The 16,193-nt window shown below is 49.0% G+C and overlaps 1 protein-coding gene and 1 pseudogene across 2 annotated transcripts in view; both read left to right on the top strand.

Moving 5' to 3' along the window:
- The first annotated feature begins 1,949 nt into the window (after window positions 1–1,949).
- Window positions 1,950–16,193, top strand: part of FYCO1 (FYVE and coiled-coil domain containing 1) — a 79,801-nt gene continuing 65,557 nt past the window's right edge. Inside the window, exons 1-2 of the mRNA XM_010374799.2 lie at window positions 1,950–2,054; window positions 14,239–14,405. Of these exons, the coding sequence (XP_010373101.1) occupies window positions 14,351–14,405 (55 nt within the window). The 5' untranslated portion in view covers window positions 1,950–2,054; window positions 14,239–14,350. The remainder of the gene's footprint in view (window positions 2,055–14,238; window positions 14,406–16,193) is intronic.
- Window positions 8,170–9,573, top strand: LOC104671351 (annotated as a pseudogene). Its single transcript, XR_749274.2, has one exon. The product of XR_749274.2 is annotated as a keratin, type I cytoskeletal 18 pseudogene (transcript).

Genomic DNA, 16,193 nt, shown 5'->3' with positions numbered 1-16,193 from the left:
TTGTTATGTTAGGCATGTTGGGCTTCAGGAAACCGAGTCTCTCTGGCCTTCTGCCCTCCTTTCACCTGCTCTAAGGCAGGACTCTACCCCTGACTTTTTGATTGTAGGTCTTAAGACCCTCCCAAGAGAGGATCCTGCCCTATACCCTGGGGGAAGCAATGCTGACATCACGAAGCTTCCATAAAAGCCCAAGAAGACTGGATTCAGGGAGCTTCTGGATAGCTGAACACGGAACACGTGGAGGTTACTGAAGCGTGGTGCACCCAGGGAAGTCACGGAAGCCCCACGCCCCTTCCCCCACACTTCATCCTACGTATCTCTTTATCTGCATCCATTGCAGTATCCTTTATAATAGACCAGTAAATGTGTTTCTCTGAGTTCTATGAACCTCCAATTCTAGCAAATTAGCTGAACCCAAAGAGGGTATCATGGGAACCCAACTTGAAGTCAGTCATTCAGAAGTTCTGGAGGCCCAGACTTACAACTGGTGTTTAAAGGTGAGGAGGCAGTCTTGGGGACTGAGCCCTCCACCTGTGAGATCTGATACTCCAGGTGTAGATAGTGTCAGAATTGAACTGGAGGACACCCAGGTGTGGTCCGCTGCTCAGTGTGTGGGGAAAACCCCATACACATCTGGTCACCAAAGTATTCTCCTGTGTTCATGATTGTTGTTGTTGTGTAAGAGTAGAGGAAAAACACGGTTTGAGGGAGGGTTTTCCCCCTTCCGCCCCCCAACAGTTTCAAACAAAGATATTGGACCAGGTGACCAACATTAAAATCTCTCTCATCCTTAATATTGCATGAAGCTGTTGAGACAGTGGTTGGAGCAATGCTTTCTCTTAGACCACTACATTGATTACTTTTCTCTTTGTCATCTTCTCACTCTCCTCTTTTTCTTTCTGTTTTCCTTTCTGTTAACAAGAGTGGAAATCACTTGTACTCATGTACCTCCTCCCAACCCCACCCCCAAACTGACAACTCTATCCATCTAACTCATTGTTTTAGCTACATCTAATTTATAAAATTAGATGGCTAATGAGATGTCATATCCTAAAATCAACTAAGAAATTGATTTTCTTTCTGTATTATTCTACCCAGACAACACCCTGCTTCCTCAATTTAGAAGGGTGTTGGGCCACCACAGTGGTATCCACCACTGACTGGATACCACGAACTAGGTCCTACGAGGGAGAGAGGTGTTTCTGGCTTAAATGATGAGAACTAGGGCAGACAGTAAAGGATAGCCAACCACAGCCAAGGAATGCAGTCAGTTACAGGCCGAAGTTCCAGTTTAGCATTCCTCTTTTCTACTGTCCCCATAACAGACATTGATTGAATGCATTTTGTTCTATCGTATTCAGTTCCAGAGTGCTTTGCAACACCCATCTTATAAACAGAAGTTGGGCTGAGGCTGGGGCCAAAGTTAGGGGTGGTAGTTCATAAACACGTAGTTTTTGAGCACTAATTTTAGGTAAGACCCTGATATTAAGAAGTAAGGGGGATTAAAAGATGGGAAATTCGGCCCACCAATACATGTTTTCCTATTTCCCAATATATCAAAATATTATCATTTTAACATGCAATCACTAAAAATTTATGAGCTAGTTAACATTCTTCGAACTCTTTGGTACGTAGGTGTATTTCACACGTAGAGGACGTGCACAATTCAACTCGAACTAGCTACATTTGGAGTGCTCCTTAGCCACACAAGAACAGCCTTGTTGTCAAGATGCCAGACATTTGATTTGTGGCCCTCTGGGATTGCAAGGGTTAACCCGGGGCAGCTTGGGTCGCGGGGTGGGATGGTCGCTCCGGGGACTGGGCGGTGGGAGCAATTAACTCCCGCCCTGCGGAGTCGCCGGGAGTTGTAGTCTGAGCCCCTGGCGGGTCTGATGGGAGTTGTAGGCCTCAGCCCCAGGGAGCACGCCGGGAGTTGTAGTCCGCCCCCGCCAGCCGCCGGGTGTGCGTGTCATGGCCGTCGGCACCGCGGTCCCGTCCTCTTCCGCTTGGCCCCAGAAAGTTTCGGTTCTGCCCGGCGGAGGACCCACGAGCGCGTAAGTGCCGCGGGAGACCGTCTGGACTCTGGGGGCACCTGGGTCGCTCACGATCCCGGAGCCGAGAGCTTCGCTCGGGACGCGGCTTGTCACCTGCTGCCCTTACAGTCCCCGCCCATCCCAGGTCTCCCTCAGACCCTGCCCGAGCTCCCCAGTCCTTGCCCAGCGGGCGGGGAAGCACTTCGGGCCCGTGGAAGCCGGCCCAGGCACCCAGCCTGCCTCTGTTGGTCGGTTAGAAAGACAGACCCCAAACACCAGTTCCAAGACCCCGGACGGCCGAGGGGCCGCAAAGGAAAGGAGCCCACCGTGCGGCGTCTCAGAACAAGCCTGGATCCTTTAGCACAGAATGGGGCAGGCCCCCGAGTTCCTGCCTGCGTGGTCTTTAGGAAGTTTAGTTTCTGGCCCTCTGGGGCCGGGACAGCCCAGATCTTCACTTTGCAAGGCTCCGCTGGTGCTCGGATCTCTCCCCTCTTCCCAGGAGGGGATACTTCTTTCTTCCCGGCCCATCCTTTGGCCAAGGCCTATTCACTATCCACTGCCCCTTGTGCCCATGTGCAGGGTCTGGAGATAGCCCCCAGGTCTTTTCCCGAAACACCTGTTGTCTCTGGTGCGGCGGCACTGCACTCACTGGACTGGAGTCCGTGCTGTTGAAACCTGGCGGGGTGTGGTGCGGAGCGGGGAGGATGGCGGAATTTTATTTTTTGTAAGAAAAGCACATGTGGTTGACACGTTAACCGCGTGGCCCCTGTTAAAGCACATGTATTCTCTGATGTCCCTGTCACTCTTCACCGTTCCCATTGGGTGTCCCTTCCAGAAAAAAAAAATATATATATAGAACACTTGTTGAAACTGCCTGTGTTGGCCAGAGCCTCTCAGCCCCTCCGCTTGTCTTACCACAGCAGTTTCCTTTCCCAACAGAGAAATGGGTCAGGGGCTTTTGGGGGACAGAGGATCCAGGGCTTAATCTGCTCACTGTACGCCCCTGCAGGACTTGTGGGGCTGTGGCAGCAAGCTTAATTCCCCCGCCATCTGCCTAATGCGGCTGGAGGGTGTTGGGGGCTGGTGTAGGGGAGGGGTGGGGAGCTGGAGCTATCACACCAAGGTTTTCTGCTTTCTGTAGTTCCCACCTTCTGAAGTGGACCCCTGTTGAGTGAGCTCTACTTGACCCTCCCTTCTGTGACAACCACTGTTCTGAAAGCATTGAATGCCCCATACTAGTTGTGCACCGTAGTTATTATCACCCCGGAAATAAGAGCTAATTGTTACAGTGATGGATCTCAGCCTCCTCTGATTAATAGGATCTCTCCTAAAGGCTCTTACTTTAGGAAATAGAGTTTATCTGTTTATGTTCAAAGTGTCTATCTTTGTGTAGCACTTCGTTTACTTTTTAAATTGTTTTTAATATTTTATTAGAAAAATAAACATACAGAATCACTGAAAGGATTGTATGGTGAATATCCGTATACTCAATTCTTAATATTTTACTTTTTTTTTTTTTTTTTTTTTTTTTTTTTTTTTTTTTTTCAGTTACTTTAGAGATTGGTAGCTGTCTCAGGCAGTGATCCTTTAGCTGTTGTTTGGATGACCTTTGCCCCTTGGGGCTAGGTTTGGAGCAGCAATGTAATTTCAGGAGCCAAGTTTTTAACCTGGTCCTTTTTGAGGGGGATGGCCCCCATAGATGTTTGTGATGAGAGGAATCACCCATAACAGCAAGATCAGAGCAGCTGGTAGCTTTGACCCATGTTGATCACCGAGGCTGTGGGCTGCTGGCTCAAGCATACGAAGTAGGTACGCAAGAAAAGACAGCCCCCTCACCCCAACCCACCCTGCTTCCCTTTAGGGGAGAAGTTTAGCTGATAGGTTACTTTTGTTTACTGAAGATTCCAAAGACACAGCTTTGGTGACTCAAGACTAGAATGTCTTTAAACATGAGGCAGAGGAAGTGTGTTGTCCAGCTGTGGTCTTATGGTGGAAACCACTGGTAGGCACCCAGAGTTAGGGGCCACGTTCACTGCAAGCAGCCCTAGGCAGCAGGTAAGGGTCATTAACTGGTGCCTGTGATTAGAGAGGCAACTTGTGGGCACAGATGAGTCCATTATGATCAGGGCAACATCTGCTCACGTCATGACTGCTATGTTCTTGTCTTAGTAAAAAGATAAATAGTATTTTGTTTGTGATCTCAATGCCAGTTTCAAGAAAATAAGAACTCTTTATTGGTATAAGAGCCTCTATTTAAGCAATTAAATAAATCAATAGGTGGGAATTGGAATGTTTCTGTGGGTCTACCTATGGAAATATTGTTTACATTCTTGCTGTTTGTTGATACATCACTAAAAATGGCTGAAATAACTGTACTACCCCCATAATAAGAGCCATTGCCTCGGAGCAAATGGGCCCCATGGCTTTGAGAAGAGGGTGGCAGAAGCTGTGCTCAGTTGGGCAAGAGCAGTTTTATCCCTTTTCTCTCACATTGGAGCCAGTCAGCCTGTTGGTTTACTAACCTCCAGTGGTCCTTCATGTTCACTTGGGTCTCTGTGGCATTTGAAAGGCACCAAGGACCTGTTTCCCATTAGGCCGGATGCCATTTGGAGGATGTGTACATCAGTGTGATTCTGATGAAAGACTTAAGGAGAATCTGTGGTTTGGGTATAATATTGTGGCCCTGTGGCTGGGACCCACGGCTGATCTGGCCAACGACCTCAGGAATCTAGAGTGCTGTACCCTAGGCCAGTCCCAGGAAACCGAGTTAGGGGAAGTCCTTAGCATACAAAAGAAAATCTTGTACCAAAAAAAGCATTCCAAGAAAACCATTAGCATGCAGGGGCCAAGGCCAAGAGAAGAATCCCTATGTGAAGTCCAGGATAGGGCTGGACAGCTGAACCAGAAACAGTGGTTTAAAATGGAGCTGGAAGGAATTTCCTGAAGTTGACTCTGCAGCCCCAGATGCTTTTTCCAGGGTATCTGTAGACTTGGTCAGGAGCAGGGAGGGGACACTTAGAAGCCTTAGCCACTGAGAATGTCTGTTACCCCCCCTTTCCCACCTCCTTTAAGGGTAGCGATTCTTAATTAATTCACATGAAGGAAGTTTACCTCTCAACATTGCATCCGAAAAAAGAAAGGTAGGAAGAGGTCAAATGACTTCCCCAGGACGGACAGAGTGCCTAAAAATAATTGAGTAAGCTAAATATACCTTGGGTCTCACCCAACCATGGCATGATCTTTGTTGCATTATTTGTTGCATAATACATAATGGAAAGTTCATGTAACTAGTCTGATTCCAAAATCTAAGTAGGGTCCAATTTGACAAAACTTGGCTACCACTGATAAGAGAGAAGAAAATATCTTGCTCATTGCTCCAACTCCAGCTTCAGAGCCATCCTGGTTCCTGCTTGCCCCTCCCATCTGTGGCATGGCCCCACTCCCTGCCCTCTGCACCCGGGCTGGCACTGCTGTTGTCATGCTTCTCCCCAAGAAGTGTAACAGAACCCAGGCCCACCAGCACCTCCCCGCCCCAGGTTGCCTTGTTGATGGTGTCAGATGCACACTTTCAGTAATGGAGAGACAAGGGCCTTGAGAGGTGTATTTGTGCTAGGGCTGCCATAACAAAATACCACAGACTGAGTGGCTTAAGCAACAGAAATATACTTTCTTACAGTTCTGGAGGCTGGAAGTCCCAGATCAAGCCATTGGCAGGTTTGGCTTCTCCTGAGGCCTCTCTCCTTGGCTCTCAGACGGCTGCCTTCTTGCCGTGCCCTCACATGGCCTTTCCTCTGTGCTCGTGCATCCCTGGTATCTCTTGTGTGTGTCCAGAATTCCCCTTATAAACTCACCAGTCCGATTGGATTCCGGCCCACTCTCATGGCCTCATTTAATCTTCATTACCTCTTTAAAGGCCCTGTCTTCAAATGCAGTCACATTCTGAGGTGTGAGGGTTAGGGCTTCAACATCGGAATACGGTGGGGTGGGGTGCACAATTCACCCCCTGACAGGAGGTTTGGGTTAGCAGGGTTGTTTGTGAGGGTGGCGGTGCTTTCCATTTTCCAGGATGGGGTGAAGGAGGCTGTGGGTAAGGCTTCCTCAGGAACCGAACTGTGGTTCACACTTCCTTCTGTCCACACCAAACCCAGAGAGACTGGAGCAGCTGGCCAGAGGAAGGTGTAGGGAGCATGAGCTGGGCAGGGCATGGCCTTGGCAGAGGGAGCAGAGCATCCAAACCCCAGAGGCAGGGCCCAGCCACAGAAGGGCAGCGCAGGGAGGCCCGAACATAGGTGGGGGGGGAGGGAGGGAAGGAGGAGGGACAAGAGAGAGGATGGGCCTATCCCTATCGAGGTCAGGCAGACCATCTGTAAAGGGCCTCACAAGCTGAGTTAAGAGATTTGTACCCATGTCTGACAGCAGCCACTTGAGCTTTCAGGACACCAGAGGTCTGTTTATAAAGAGACGCTAGGTAGGGAGTGTGGAGTAGACACACTTCATCCATCCCTGAATTATATTATTCTATTCACTCTGGAAATAATAGCTCACAATATTTTTACAGTAATTAAAACATAATGTTCACAATTTCTACATGGTGTTTTAAGTGCGTTATTTTAGTCAACATGCAAATAGTTTATGCTCAATAAGGAAAATTGAAAAATCAGAGAAATAGAATTTTTTAAAAAATGTGCTCATGACGGCCGAGCGCAGTGGCTCATGCCTATAATCCCAGCACTTTGGGAGGCCGAGGCGGGTGGATCACCTGAGGTCAGGAGATTGAGACCATCCTGGCCAACATAGTGAAACCCCGTCTCTACTAAAATACGAAAAAAAAAAGAAAAGCCAGGCATGGTGGCAGGCGCCTGTAGTCCCAGCTACTCAGGAGGCTAAGCCAGGGGAATCACTTGAACCTGGGAGGTGGAGGTTGCAGTGAGCTGAGATTGCATCAATGCACTCCAGCCTGGTGACAGAGCGAGACTCCGTCTCAAAAAAAAAAAGTGCTCATGTTGCCACCATTGAAAGATTAGTAGTATTTACATCTTAGTACATTTCTATGCCTCAAAGTTTAGTTTGGTTGGTGGAGCAAGGATCTATGTGTTTTGTTTTGTCTCATTCATTCATTCATTCATTCAGCAGTAATTTATTGAGGGCTCTCCATGTGCCAGAACTGTGCTAGGGGAAATCATGAACAGCAATGAAGTTTACAGACAAGTAGAAAGAACAGAGATTCAACAAAAAATTACCAAACGTCCCCAGAAGCCACAGAAGCATAACGTGAGACTCTGCAGTGAGGGCTGAGAATCATGAGCAGAGTACAATGAGGTACCTTGTATGTTCACTTGTTCTCATGAAAGCACTTACCAGGCCTCTAGAGCTCCTTCTTACTTGTTTGTAAGTTTATTGGGGTATATGTTATCTATTTCTCCCGCTGAGCCTGAGTTCCTTAAAGGTCAGAGCTCCACCCACTGCCCCTTTTCACAGCTGTAGCCCCGGCTCCTGGTTCAGACTTGCCTCTTTATCGTGCTGCCAAAAAATACCTTTTACCTGGCTGGCGGTTTGTTAGCACACAGAAGTTACCTGCTGCTTCCTCAAGGCCGTGTTTTGTGGCTATGTCATATTCTATCAGAGATTCAGTTCTTAGCTCATAACTGGCTGGATTGACCCCCTTGACACTTGGGTCAGGAGAGGTCCCAGAGCATATAATTTTGGAGATCTGTAGTTTTTCCCCACCTAGGTTGGGCTGTATTCTTTGAGGCAGGAGTAGATGTACCAGTTGAGTTCTCAATTATTGATGCAGTTGTTCCAGAGACTGTCCACATTCTCATGCCTGTCATTGTCACCTCTTGGATATTTTCTCAGCCCCACAGCTTCAAGTACAGAGGTGTGGCTCCTCCCTTGAGCAACTGCCTACCTCACTAAAAAGAGACTTGACTTCCCCCAGATCCAAAAGCAACCCCTCAGAACCCTCTCAGCCCTGCTCTCTGGGGTCCATGGACTGGAATATTGGCCATTTTGTATGTGTTCTGGGAGAGCAACCAAGGAACCTGCTATTGTTGGTGGAAGGGAGGGAACCAAGAGAAGGTTCAAGAAGCCATGGCAAAACCTCCAGTTCTCATTCCCTTTAAGAAAAAGAGAAGGTCGTCGGCAAAGCCTGAGTCCTGTCGTCTCGCCTTCCTCCCATACAGCATGAGCTTCACCACTCGCTCCACCTTCTCTACCAACTACCGGTCCCTGGGCTCTGTCCAGGCGCCCAGCTACGGCGCCCGGCCGGTCAGCAGCGCGGCCAGTGTCTATGCAGGCGCCGGGGGCTCTGGTTCCCGGATCTCCGTGTCCCGCTCCACCAGCTTCCGGGGCGGCATGGGGTCCGGGGGCCTGGCCTCAGGGATGGCTGGGGGTCTGGCAGGAATGGGAGGCATCCAGAACGAGAAGGAGACCATGCAAAGCCTGAACGACCGCCTGGCCTCTTACCTGGACAGAGTGAGGAGCCTGGAGACCGAGAACCGGAGGCTGGAGAGCAAAATCCGGGAGCACTTGGAGAAGAAGGGACCCCAGGTCAGAGACTGGAGCCATTACTTCAAGATCATCGAGGACCTGAGGGCTCAGATCTTCGCAAATACTGTGGACAATGCCCGCATCGTTCTGCAGATTGACAATGCCCGTCTTGCTGCTGATGACTTTAGAGTCAAGTATGAGACAGAGCTGGCCATGCGCCAGTCTGTGGAGAATGACATCCATGGGCTCCGCAAGGTCACTGATGACACCAATGTCACTCGACTGCAGCTGGAGACAGAGATCGAGGCTCTCAAGGAGGAGCTGCTCTTCATGAAGAAGAACCACGAAGAGGAAGTAAAAGGCCTACAAGCCCAGATTGCCAGCTCTGGGTTGACCGTGGAGGTAGATGCCCCCAAATCTCAGGACCTCGCCAAGATCATGGCAGACATCCGGGCCCAATATGACGAGCTGGCTCGGAAGAACCGAGAGGAGTTAGACAAGTACTGGTCTCAGCAGATTGAGGAGAGCACCACAGTGGTCACCACACAGTCCGCCGAGGTTGGAGCTGCTGAGACGACGCTCACAGAGCTGAGACGTACAGTCCAGTCCTTGGAGATCGACCTGGACTCCATGAGAAATCTGAAGGCCAGCTTGGAGAACAGCCTGAGGGAGGTGGAGGCCCGCTACGCCCTACAGATGGAGCAGCTCAATGGGATCCTGCTGCACCTGGAGTCAGAGCTGGCACAGACCCGGGCAGAGGGACAGCGACAGGCCCAGGAGTATGAGGCCCTGCTGAACATCAAGGTCAAGCTGGAAGCTGAGATTGCCACCTACCGCCGCCTGCTGGAAGATGGCGAGGAATTCAATCTTGGTGATGCCTTGGACAGCAGCAACTCCATGCAAACCATCCAAAAGACCACCACCCGCCGGATAGTGGATGGCAAAGTGGTGTCTGAGACCAACGACACCAAAGTTCTGAGGCATTAAGCCAGCAAAAGCAGGGTACCCTTTGGGGAGCAGGAGGCCAATAAAAAGTTCAGAGTTCATTGGATGTCAAAAAAAAAAAAAAAAAAAAAAAAAAAAAGAGAAGATGACAGGCAAGAAGGAATGTTTGGGAAAGACGACCCAGGCATGCAGTGGGTTAACACTTTAATCATAGGTCCAAGGGGTTGGGTCACCTAATAAGTCTTTGTTCACCTGTGCTGAAATGCCTGCCCCTGAGCTGCCCTCTGGCAAACTCCGGGGCACTCTCCTAGCTACCCTCTTGAAGCTGTGGGAAGGACAGTCCGCCTGCCCGCTGATTGTTCCAGCCCCTGTTCCAGCAGGACCTCCAGGCCTTCGAAGCTGCAGGTACCAGCCAAGTGCCTCCCTTTCTGTAGGTGGTAACTAGATAGATGCCGTTGGGTGTGCTGAACCAGGCCTAGGCATTGGACTCTTCCAGAAAGGCTTTTCTGCCTTTTTAACCATCCTTGTCCTTAACACTCTTTCTTGGTCAGGGGAGACTTTACAACTGGTAGGCTCCTCCTTATTTGGGACTGGGGGTGGAATCTAACTGTAAGGTGCCCTCTCTGGGTCAGCCCTTAGCTATTGTGTTGGGAGCAAAATTTTAAAGGTGGAGAAAGGTTGACTTCCACACCTCCAACCTCCTGCTCCCCTGATGATTCTTCTTTCCTTGTATGGCTACTCGGATGCTATTATTGCTGCTGTCTGAGCCAGTTTCTGGGCAATATTATGAGTATTAGTCACTTGCATCGTAGCGTAAATATGTTTACATGAGTCAGTCAGCATCTTTGTATCTTAAGTTGACTAAATTGCTGTTGCTATTGTTTAAGGCATTTAGGGCATCTGGGCAGGTATGGGAAACACTTGGAGGTCAGAGAAGGTCCTTTACCTCTAAAATGATATCTAGGTCACTGTAGTTAGGAACTCATACACTAGTACCAAGTGAAAAATAAGAATTTTAAAAAATGCATTGAGTCCCTTTTCCTCTTTATCAGAAAATTGGATGTTTTCAGGCATTTTGGATAGGCTTAAACATAATTTTGAGTTGTTGGCAAGGAAATTCAATGCTTCCAAAGATTTTATAAAACTCATTTCTCTGATACTTGAAAGAGCCTGTCAGAGACAGCAATGAAGGTTTTTACGTGTTGTGCAACGAGGACTGTGGGTTTATGAGGTGATTGGCACACTGGGGGCCCTGTGAAGTATGTGAGTCCTGGAGTCCTTACCCCAGTGCTGAGGCAGCCATGGTAGTGTGTACAGAGCTTTGAGTGTCTCCTGAGTTAGGAGAGCCATTTGCTAATGGGTTGTAGATGTCAGGATCAGGCTGGTTCATGCCAGGAGTCTGTGATTCCCTCAATGAAAGGGCAAGCTTATCTAGAGACACAAGGAAGTTGGCCATGTTTGGAGAGAGATTGTGCCCATTCTGTGCCTTTTGTTGGTTAGTAATGACCTCAGACCGAGATGGAGGATCTAGCAGGGCAACATGCTGAGTTCATGAAAATAGCATCCCCATGGTGACCATGTTCTCTATGGAAGCTCTGATTTACTTCCTGAATCCCTGTAAGGTGATGACCCAGAGCCAGAGTGGGGAAGCCCACCGCACCCCACAGGCCTGGCAGGCAGTTTGTTAGGGCTCATTACGCTGGTGGTGACACAGGCTCTTTGGAAAATCAGCTTGTGTAATCAGTGGCTGGGAACAGCTCACCCCAGGACCTGGGAACTTGACACCAGCCAAGAGCACACTCCCAAGGTCAGACAGGAAGGTCTCCTGCCTTGGGCTGACACAAGGGCAGTGTCACCGAAGCACCAAGAAGTCTTAAAGGAGCGTGTTGCCATCTGTGTTCAGGCTCATGATGCCAAGATACTGGTTTTGGTTTGCAGACATTGTTTCCCTCTTGCCAGACTCCAGTTTGGGCTGGTTTCCAGAAAATCCAGCTGGTTGTATGGTTCCTTCATTGTCCTGGGTGCAGCCTGGATGAGCTACTCAGGATCTGTTGTTACTATCACCTCCTTCCCAACCTCCGCCCTCTCCACAGACATGGTCAGAAGTGTACACACAGACCCAGTGGGCTGCATTTAAAGACTCACAGGGTATATCACTCCAGTCGTCTTCCTCCAGGATTATTTCTCTCAGAGACTGCAAGCTCCTCTGTGTTGGCAGCAGCCAAATAAGAGGAATGCAGATAGAGAAACAGCCTTTACTCTTGCGTGCCTTTCCTTTCCTTCTTGGCTCTCTCCAGTGACCGCCTGTTCACTTTTTAGGCCTGGCCATCACAGAGTGTCTACCACTTCTCCCTTCCCCAAACTGAATTAAATTTTCCCTTTCTCAGATCCCATTGCATTTTTTTTTTTCACAAATTCATCACAATGCTGCTTTTTTGTGAGATATAATTTACAGTTATATGAGTTGTGACAAGTATATGCTTGTCAAATACATATAGTCATGTAACCATCACCGTAATCAAGGCACTCAACAGAATTGCCCCCCATATTTTCCTGTGCTCCTTTGTAGCCAGACCTTCCCTTCTCCCCTAGACCCTGGCAGCTGCTGATGTGATTTTTCTCCTAGTGATTTGCCTTTGCCAGAATAGCATATAAATGGGATTGCACAGTTGTAGTGGTTTGAGAGGCTTCTTTGACTCAGCACAGGGCATTTCAGATTCCTCCATGCTGTTTTGTATACCCATAGTTCATATCTTCTCAGTACTGAGTACCCATGCATTTTTATCCATATCTCTATGTGGGCCTCTTCCACTGTATCTGGATATGTGATATTTTTCCATCTGTCTCCTTCATGGGTAGCCAGGCTGCTCCAGGGATGGACTGTGTCTTGTGTGCCTCTGTATCCCCAGCCTGCACCTAGTAGGCACTTGATGGAATGTGCTGGGGCAGCTGTGTGTTGATAGTGGAGATCTTTATCCTCTCTGGCTCTCTCTAGGGCGCCGGCTGGTCCCTGCTCAGGCCCTGTGTTCAGCTGGTGACCTGGAGAGACACCCAGGGATGGGCAGGCAGGCTTCTCATAAAGCACTCCCATCCTCAGTTTGGTGTCCCTGATGGATGGGTGCCAACACTTGTTGGGAGGTTTGGGGGGTTCTCTGTGGCTGCCCTGAAGCTCTTCTCTCTGGGGCTCATGAATTCCTGGGACTGTGGTACAGGCATATGTCTGTTTCCTTCCTCCTAAGCCAGAGAAGTCCTCTTTGGGCCTTGTTTGCACTGAGTCATAGCTACATTGGCTAGTTAGTTAAAAATAGTCTCCAGTTATCTCCACCCTGTGATAGGGCCCTTCTCTCCTCGGGCAGAGGCAGGAATCCTTATGTAAATATTTGGAGGAACTTGTGGCTGGGGTGATTTCCATGACGGGATCTGCTTGCCTGGACTCCTGGAGCCATGAGGGCAAGGTGGGAGTGGGAGAGTGAGAGGTGGCATGTGTTAGAACACTCAGTATTCACACTGCTTGGGAGACACTGGAGTTCATGGTGGTACCTCAAGCCGGTGGAAGTGGTTGGTCATTTGCTGTAGTGACAATGGCTCAGTCTTAAAAAGTCAGTAGGACTTACTGGAAAAACCAGACTGACCAGAGTTCAAACCTGTGATTCCTCGCCTCACTGGCCCATGGCCTTAAACAAGTTACGTGACTCCTCTGAGCATCATTTTCTCCTTTGTAAACAGGGATGATGTTATCTGCGCCACCAGGGTGATTGTGAGAATTAAAAGTGATCTTGTGTGTAAAGCCCGTAACAGAGCCCTGCACGCAATAGACCCTCATTTAGTGTTGGCTGCCGCCACAGCCAACTCTAGTCTTGCTATCTACTTTGCCAGCAAACATTACAACTTTGCACTGGATATCTGAGGGAAGAATGAGAGGTTCTTAAAGGACGTAGGAATCTCCAGATGCATGTCCACACCTCTTTCCAGTGTGCTCACATCTCTTTAACTTCTGTTGGCCTTCAGCCCTATGGTTAAATCACTTCAACAGCTGCCCAAGTAGGGCTGATAACTCAGGACTCACTAGCTGGGAGAGGACTGGAACCAAACTTAAAAATAGAGACACATCCATTGCCTGGTACAGGGGCTGTGCAGGCCTCTGGAGAGAAGGCCAGGCAGCATCTGCACACCCAGGCTGAGTTGGACTCTGGGCAGCTGGAGGCTGCAAGCCTCCCAACGAAGGGGACCCTGCCAGGCAAGCCCAGCTTTCCTTGGTCCAGAAGTTCTGAGGGTATGTGTCCTTATCCTCTCCCCCACTAGCACAGACTGGCTAGAGACTGACCGCTCTTCAGAGAAAGAAAGGCTAGAGAGTGTGTGGGGGAGATGGGGATCCTTAGGCTTAGCAGAGCTGTCTGAAGCTGGGCTGCACTGGTTCCATGTAGCCTTTGGTATGAGGGGGTGGAGAGAGCCACTGGGTGGCTTTTTAAAGGAAAGTAAGGCGGTCCTATCTACGGTGAATGGACAGTGAGCTCAGAAGGAATAGGCTGCAATGTGATTGATCTAATTTCTTGTTAAGTCCCAAATCAGGTCACTGTGTCTGAATATAAGTGTGTCAGAAACAAACCAGAGAGTGCCCACAGAGCAAGGCCCACACAGAAAGGTCAAGCCCTCCTCTTGAGGGAATACACCGAGATAGGGGGACCTTTCTGCCCAGAGCAGAGTTCTCTAATATTGTCGTTAAATTGTGTCTGTGTCTGCTTCCTCCATGGCCTTCTCTTCCTCTGTGCAGGTGCCACCATGGAGTCTGACCACTGCTAAGCAGACAGCCACAGAGGGCCGAAGTTCTGAGCCTTCCTCCGGACCCAAGCAGGAGACACACAGACAAGAAAGGCAAACTCACCATGGCCTCCACCAATGCAGAGAGCCAGCTCCAGAGAATCATCCGAGACTTGCAAGGTATGCTAGGTTGCTGGGCAGACTGAGTTTGGTTTTGAGGGACTTGTGGCAGGGCTTTTTGCTGTTGCCAGTTGAAATTCAACCCTTTCATTTTTGTTCACACCACGAGTAATTGGAGTCCTCAGGTCACATCACATTGAAATATTTGGGGCTCAAATATCCACCTTGTGTAAGGCTTGGAAAGTTTGCCTGGTTTTCTTTCAGAGGACTGTAAAGCCAGTTTGTAAACAAAATCATACACCCCGCTCCAGGACTGGATCTGATTTCCATTAGTGCACATATGTGTGTTTTCAAGCTGCCTGTTAAGTCTTTGGCTAAATCCCAAACTTCTGAGCTCTGATGAAGTTGGCTCCTTTGGGAAAGAATGTTCTTTCTCCTACTGAGCAGGAAGGACAGAGACCCACCTGTCTTGTTTTGCTGCCCCACTGGGTCCTGGCTGGCGGACGGCCCATTGCCTGGGATGCACTGTAGGTCCAGGCCTGCTGCCTCCCAGACTTCCCTGAGCTCAGCATTATCCACTGAGAGAGGCTGTGACTTGTATCCCTTATCTCACTGGAGAAAAGCAGGGCAGAGGAAGGTGCAGATAAAGCTTCATAGACTCAGGAGAAATGGACTATTTTCTTTTTGGCTGCAAATTCCAAGTTTCACTCTTTCAGATGCTGTCCCAGGGGTCAGAATTTTTATGTTTTCCATCCCCACTCATCACCAGTGCTGATCTTTAAGCAATGTGGAGCTCCAGGACACTTGATACTACACAGTCTGAAGCTGACCACTTCCTCCATGCCTGCAGAGTCTGCTGTGACACTTTCTTGACAGACTAAAAGCCCAGGCTCCTAACCGCTTAGACACCACCAGCAGTTATCTCCCATACCAGGAGCCATTGGCCTAGCCCGGCCACAATGCAGTTCTCATTCTGAAGTTCTAAAGTCAACAAGATGAAAAACACTTTCTCAAGCTTTTAATCTTGTGTCTACTGTGCCTTGTGCCTCTGATAGCTAAGAATTACATGGCATTTTGTGTGCACCAGGCACTTTCTATACCAACAGCCTGGCACCAGTCTATGCTCCTAACCACTATAGTCTACTTTCAGCTAAGACATTAGATGCTTTTTTAAATCTACGCAGAGAGACAGAGAAAGTAAAATGCCAGTCTCTGCAAATCTGAGTTTGCCAGTAGCTTTAAGAGATCTCTCCATAAAGTAGGCAGTCTTTTCTGTGTTTCAATATCTGGTTCTTGAGGATAACTTTGAGACCTAGAGGTCCTTATTGGGAGGGAAGAGGGTGAAATAGGGGACCTCAGGTAAAGCTTCTGATCTAGAACATTGCCTGTCCCATGTACCAGCTGAGTCTGGCCACCCGCAATATCCTGGGTTGGTTTCAACATCCTTTACATAGGCCACAGAGCACTTTGGTGGGAATTCTTGAAAGATGCCACCTTCTCCGTACTCTCCACTTTGATCTGTTGGTAAATGCCTTAATAAGCTTACAAATCTACCGCATCTACCATGAGCGTGGAGTGTCCTTAACTGAGGCGTCTTTGTGTGGTACACAGCCTTCACTCCTCTGCAGGGCAGCCCACTTACCCTCTTGGTGACAGCAGTTTCAAGGACTTTGGAGTCAGGCAGGGGTGTGCTCAGCTTCTGGCTTCTCTTTTAACTCTGGAAAATGTTGGACAATTCCCTTCACCTTTCCAACACACAGTTGCTTCCTTCATGTGCCAGCTGGGTGTGATGATAACACCCACTTCTCAAGATTATTCAAAGAATCAGATAGTAATTCCTGTAAAGCT

The sequence above is a fragment of the Rhinopithecus roxellana genome, chromosome 1 (genome assembly GCF_007565055.1).
Source record: "Rhinopithecus roxellana isolate Shanxi Qingling chromosome 1, ASM756505v1, whole genome shotgun sequence".
Lineage (NCBI taxonomy): Eukaryota > Metazoa > Chordata > Mammalia > Primates > Cercopithecidae > Rhinopithecus > Rhinopithecus roxellana.
Note: the sequence above shows the minus strand (reverse complement) of the source record. Positions and strands in the feature narration are given on the sequence as shown.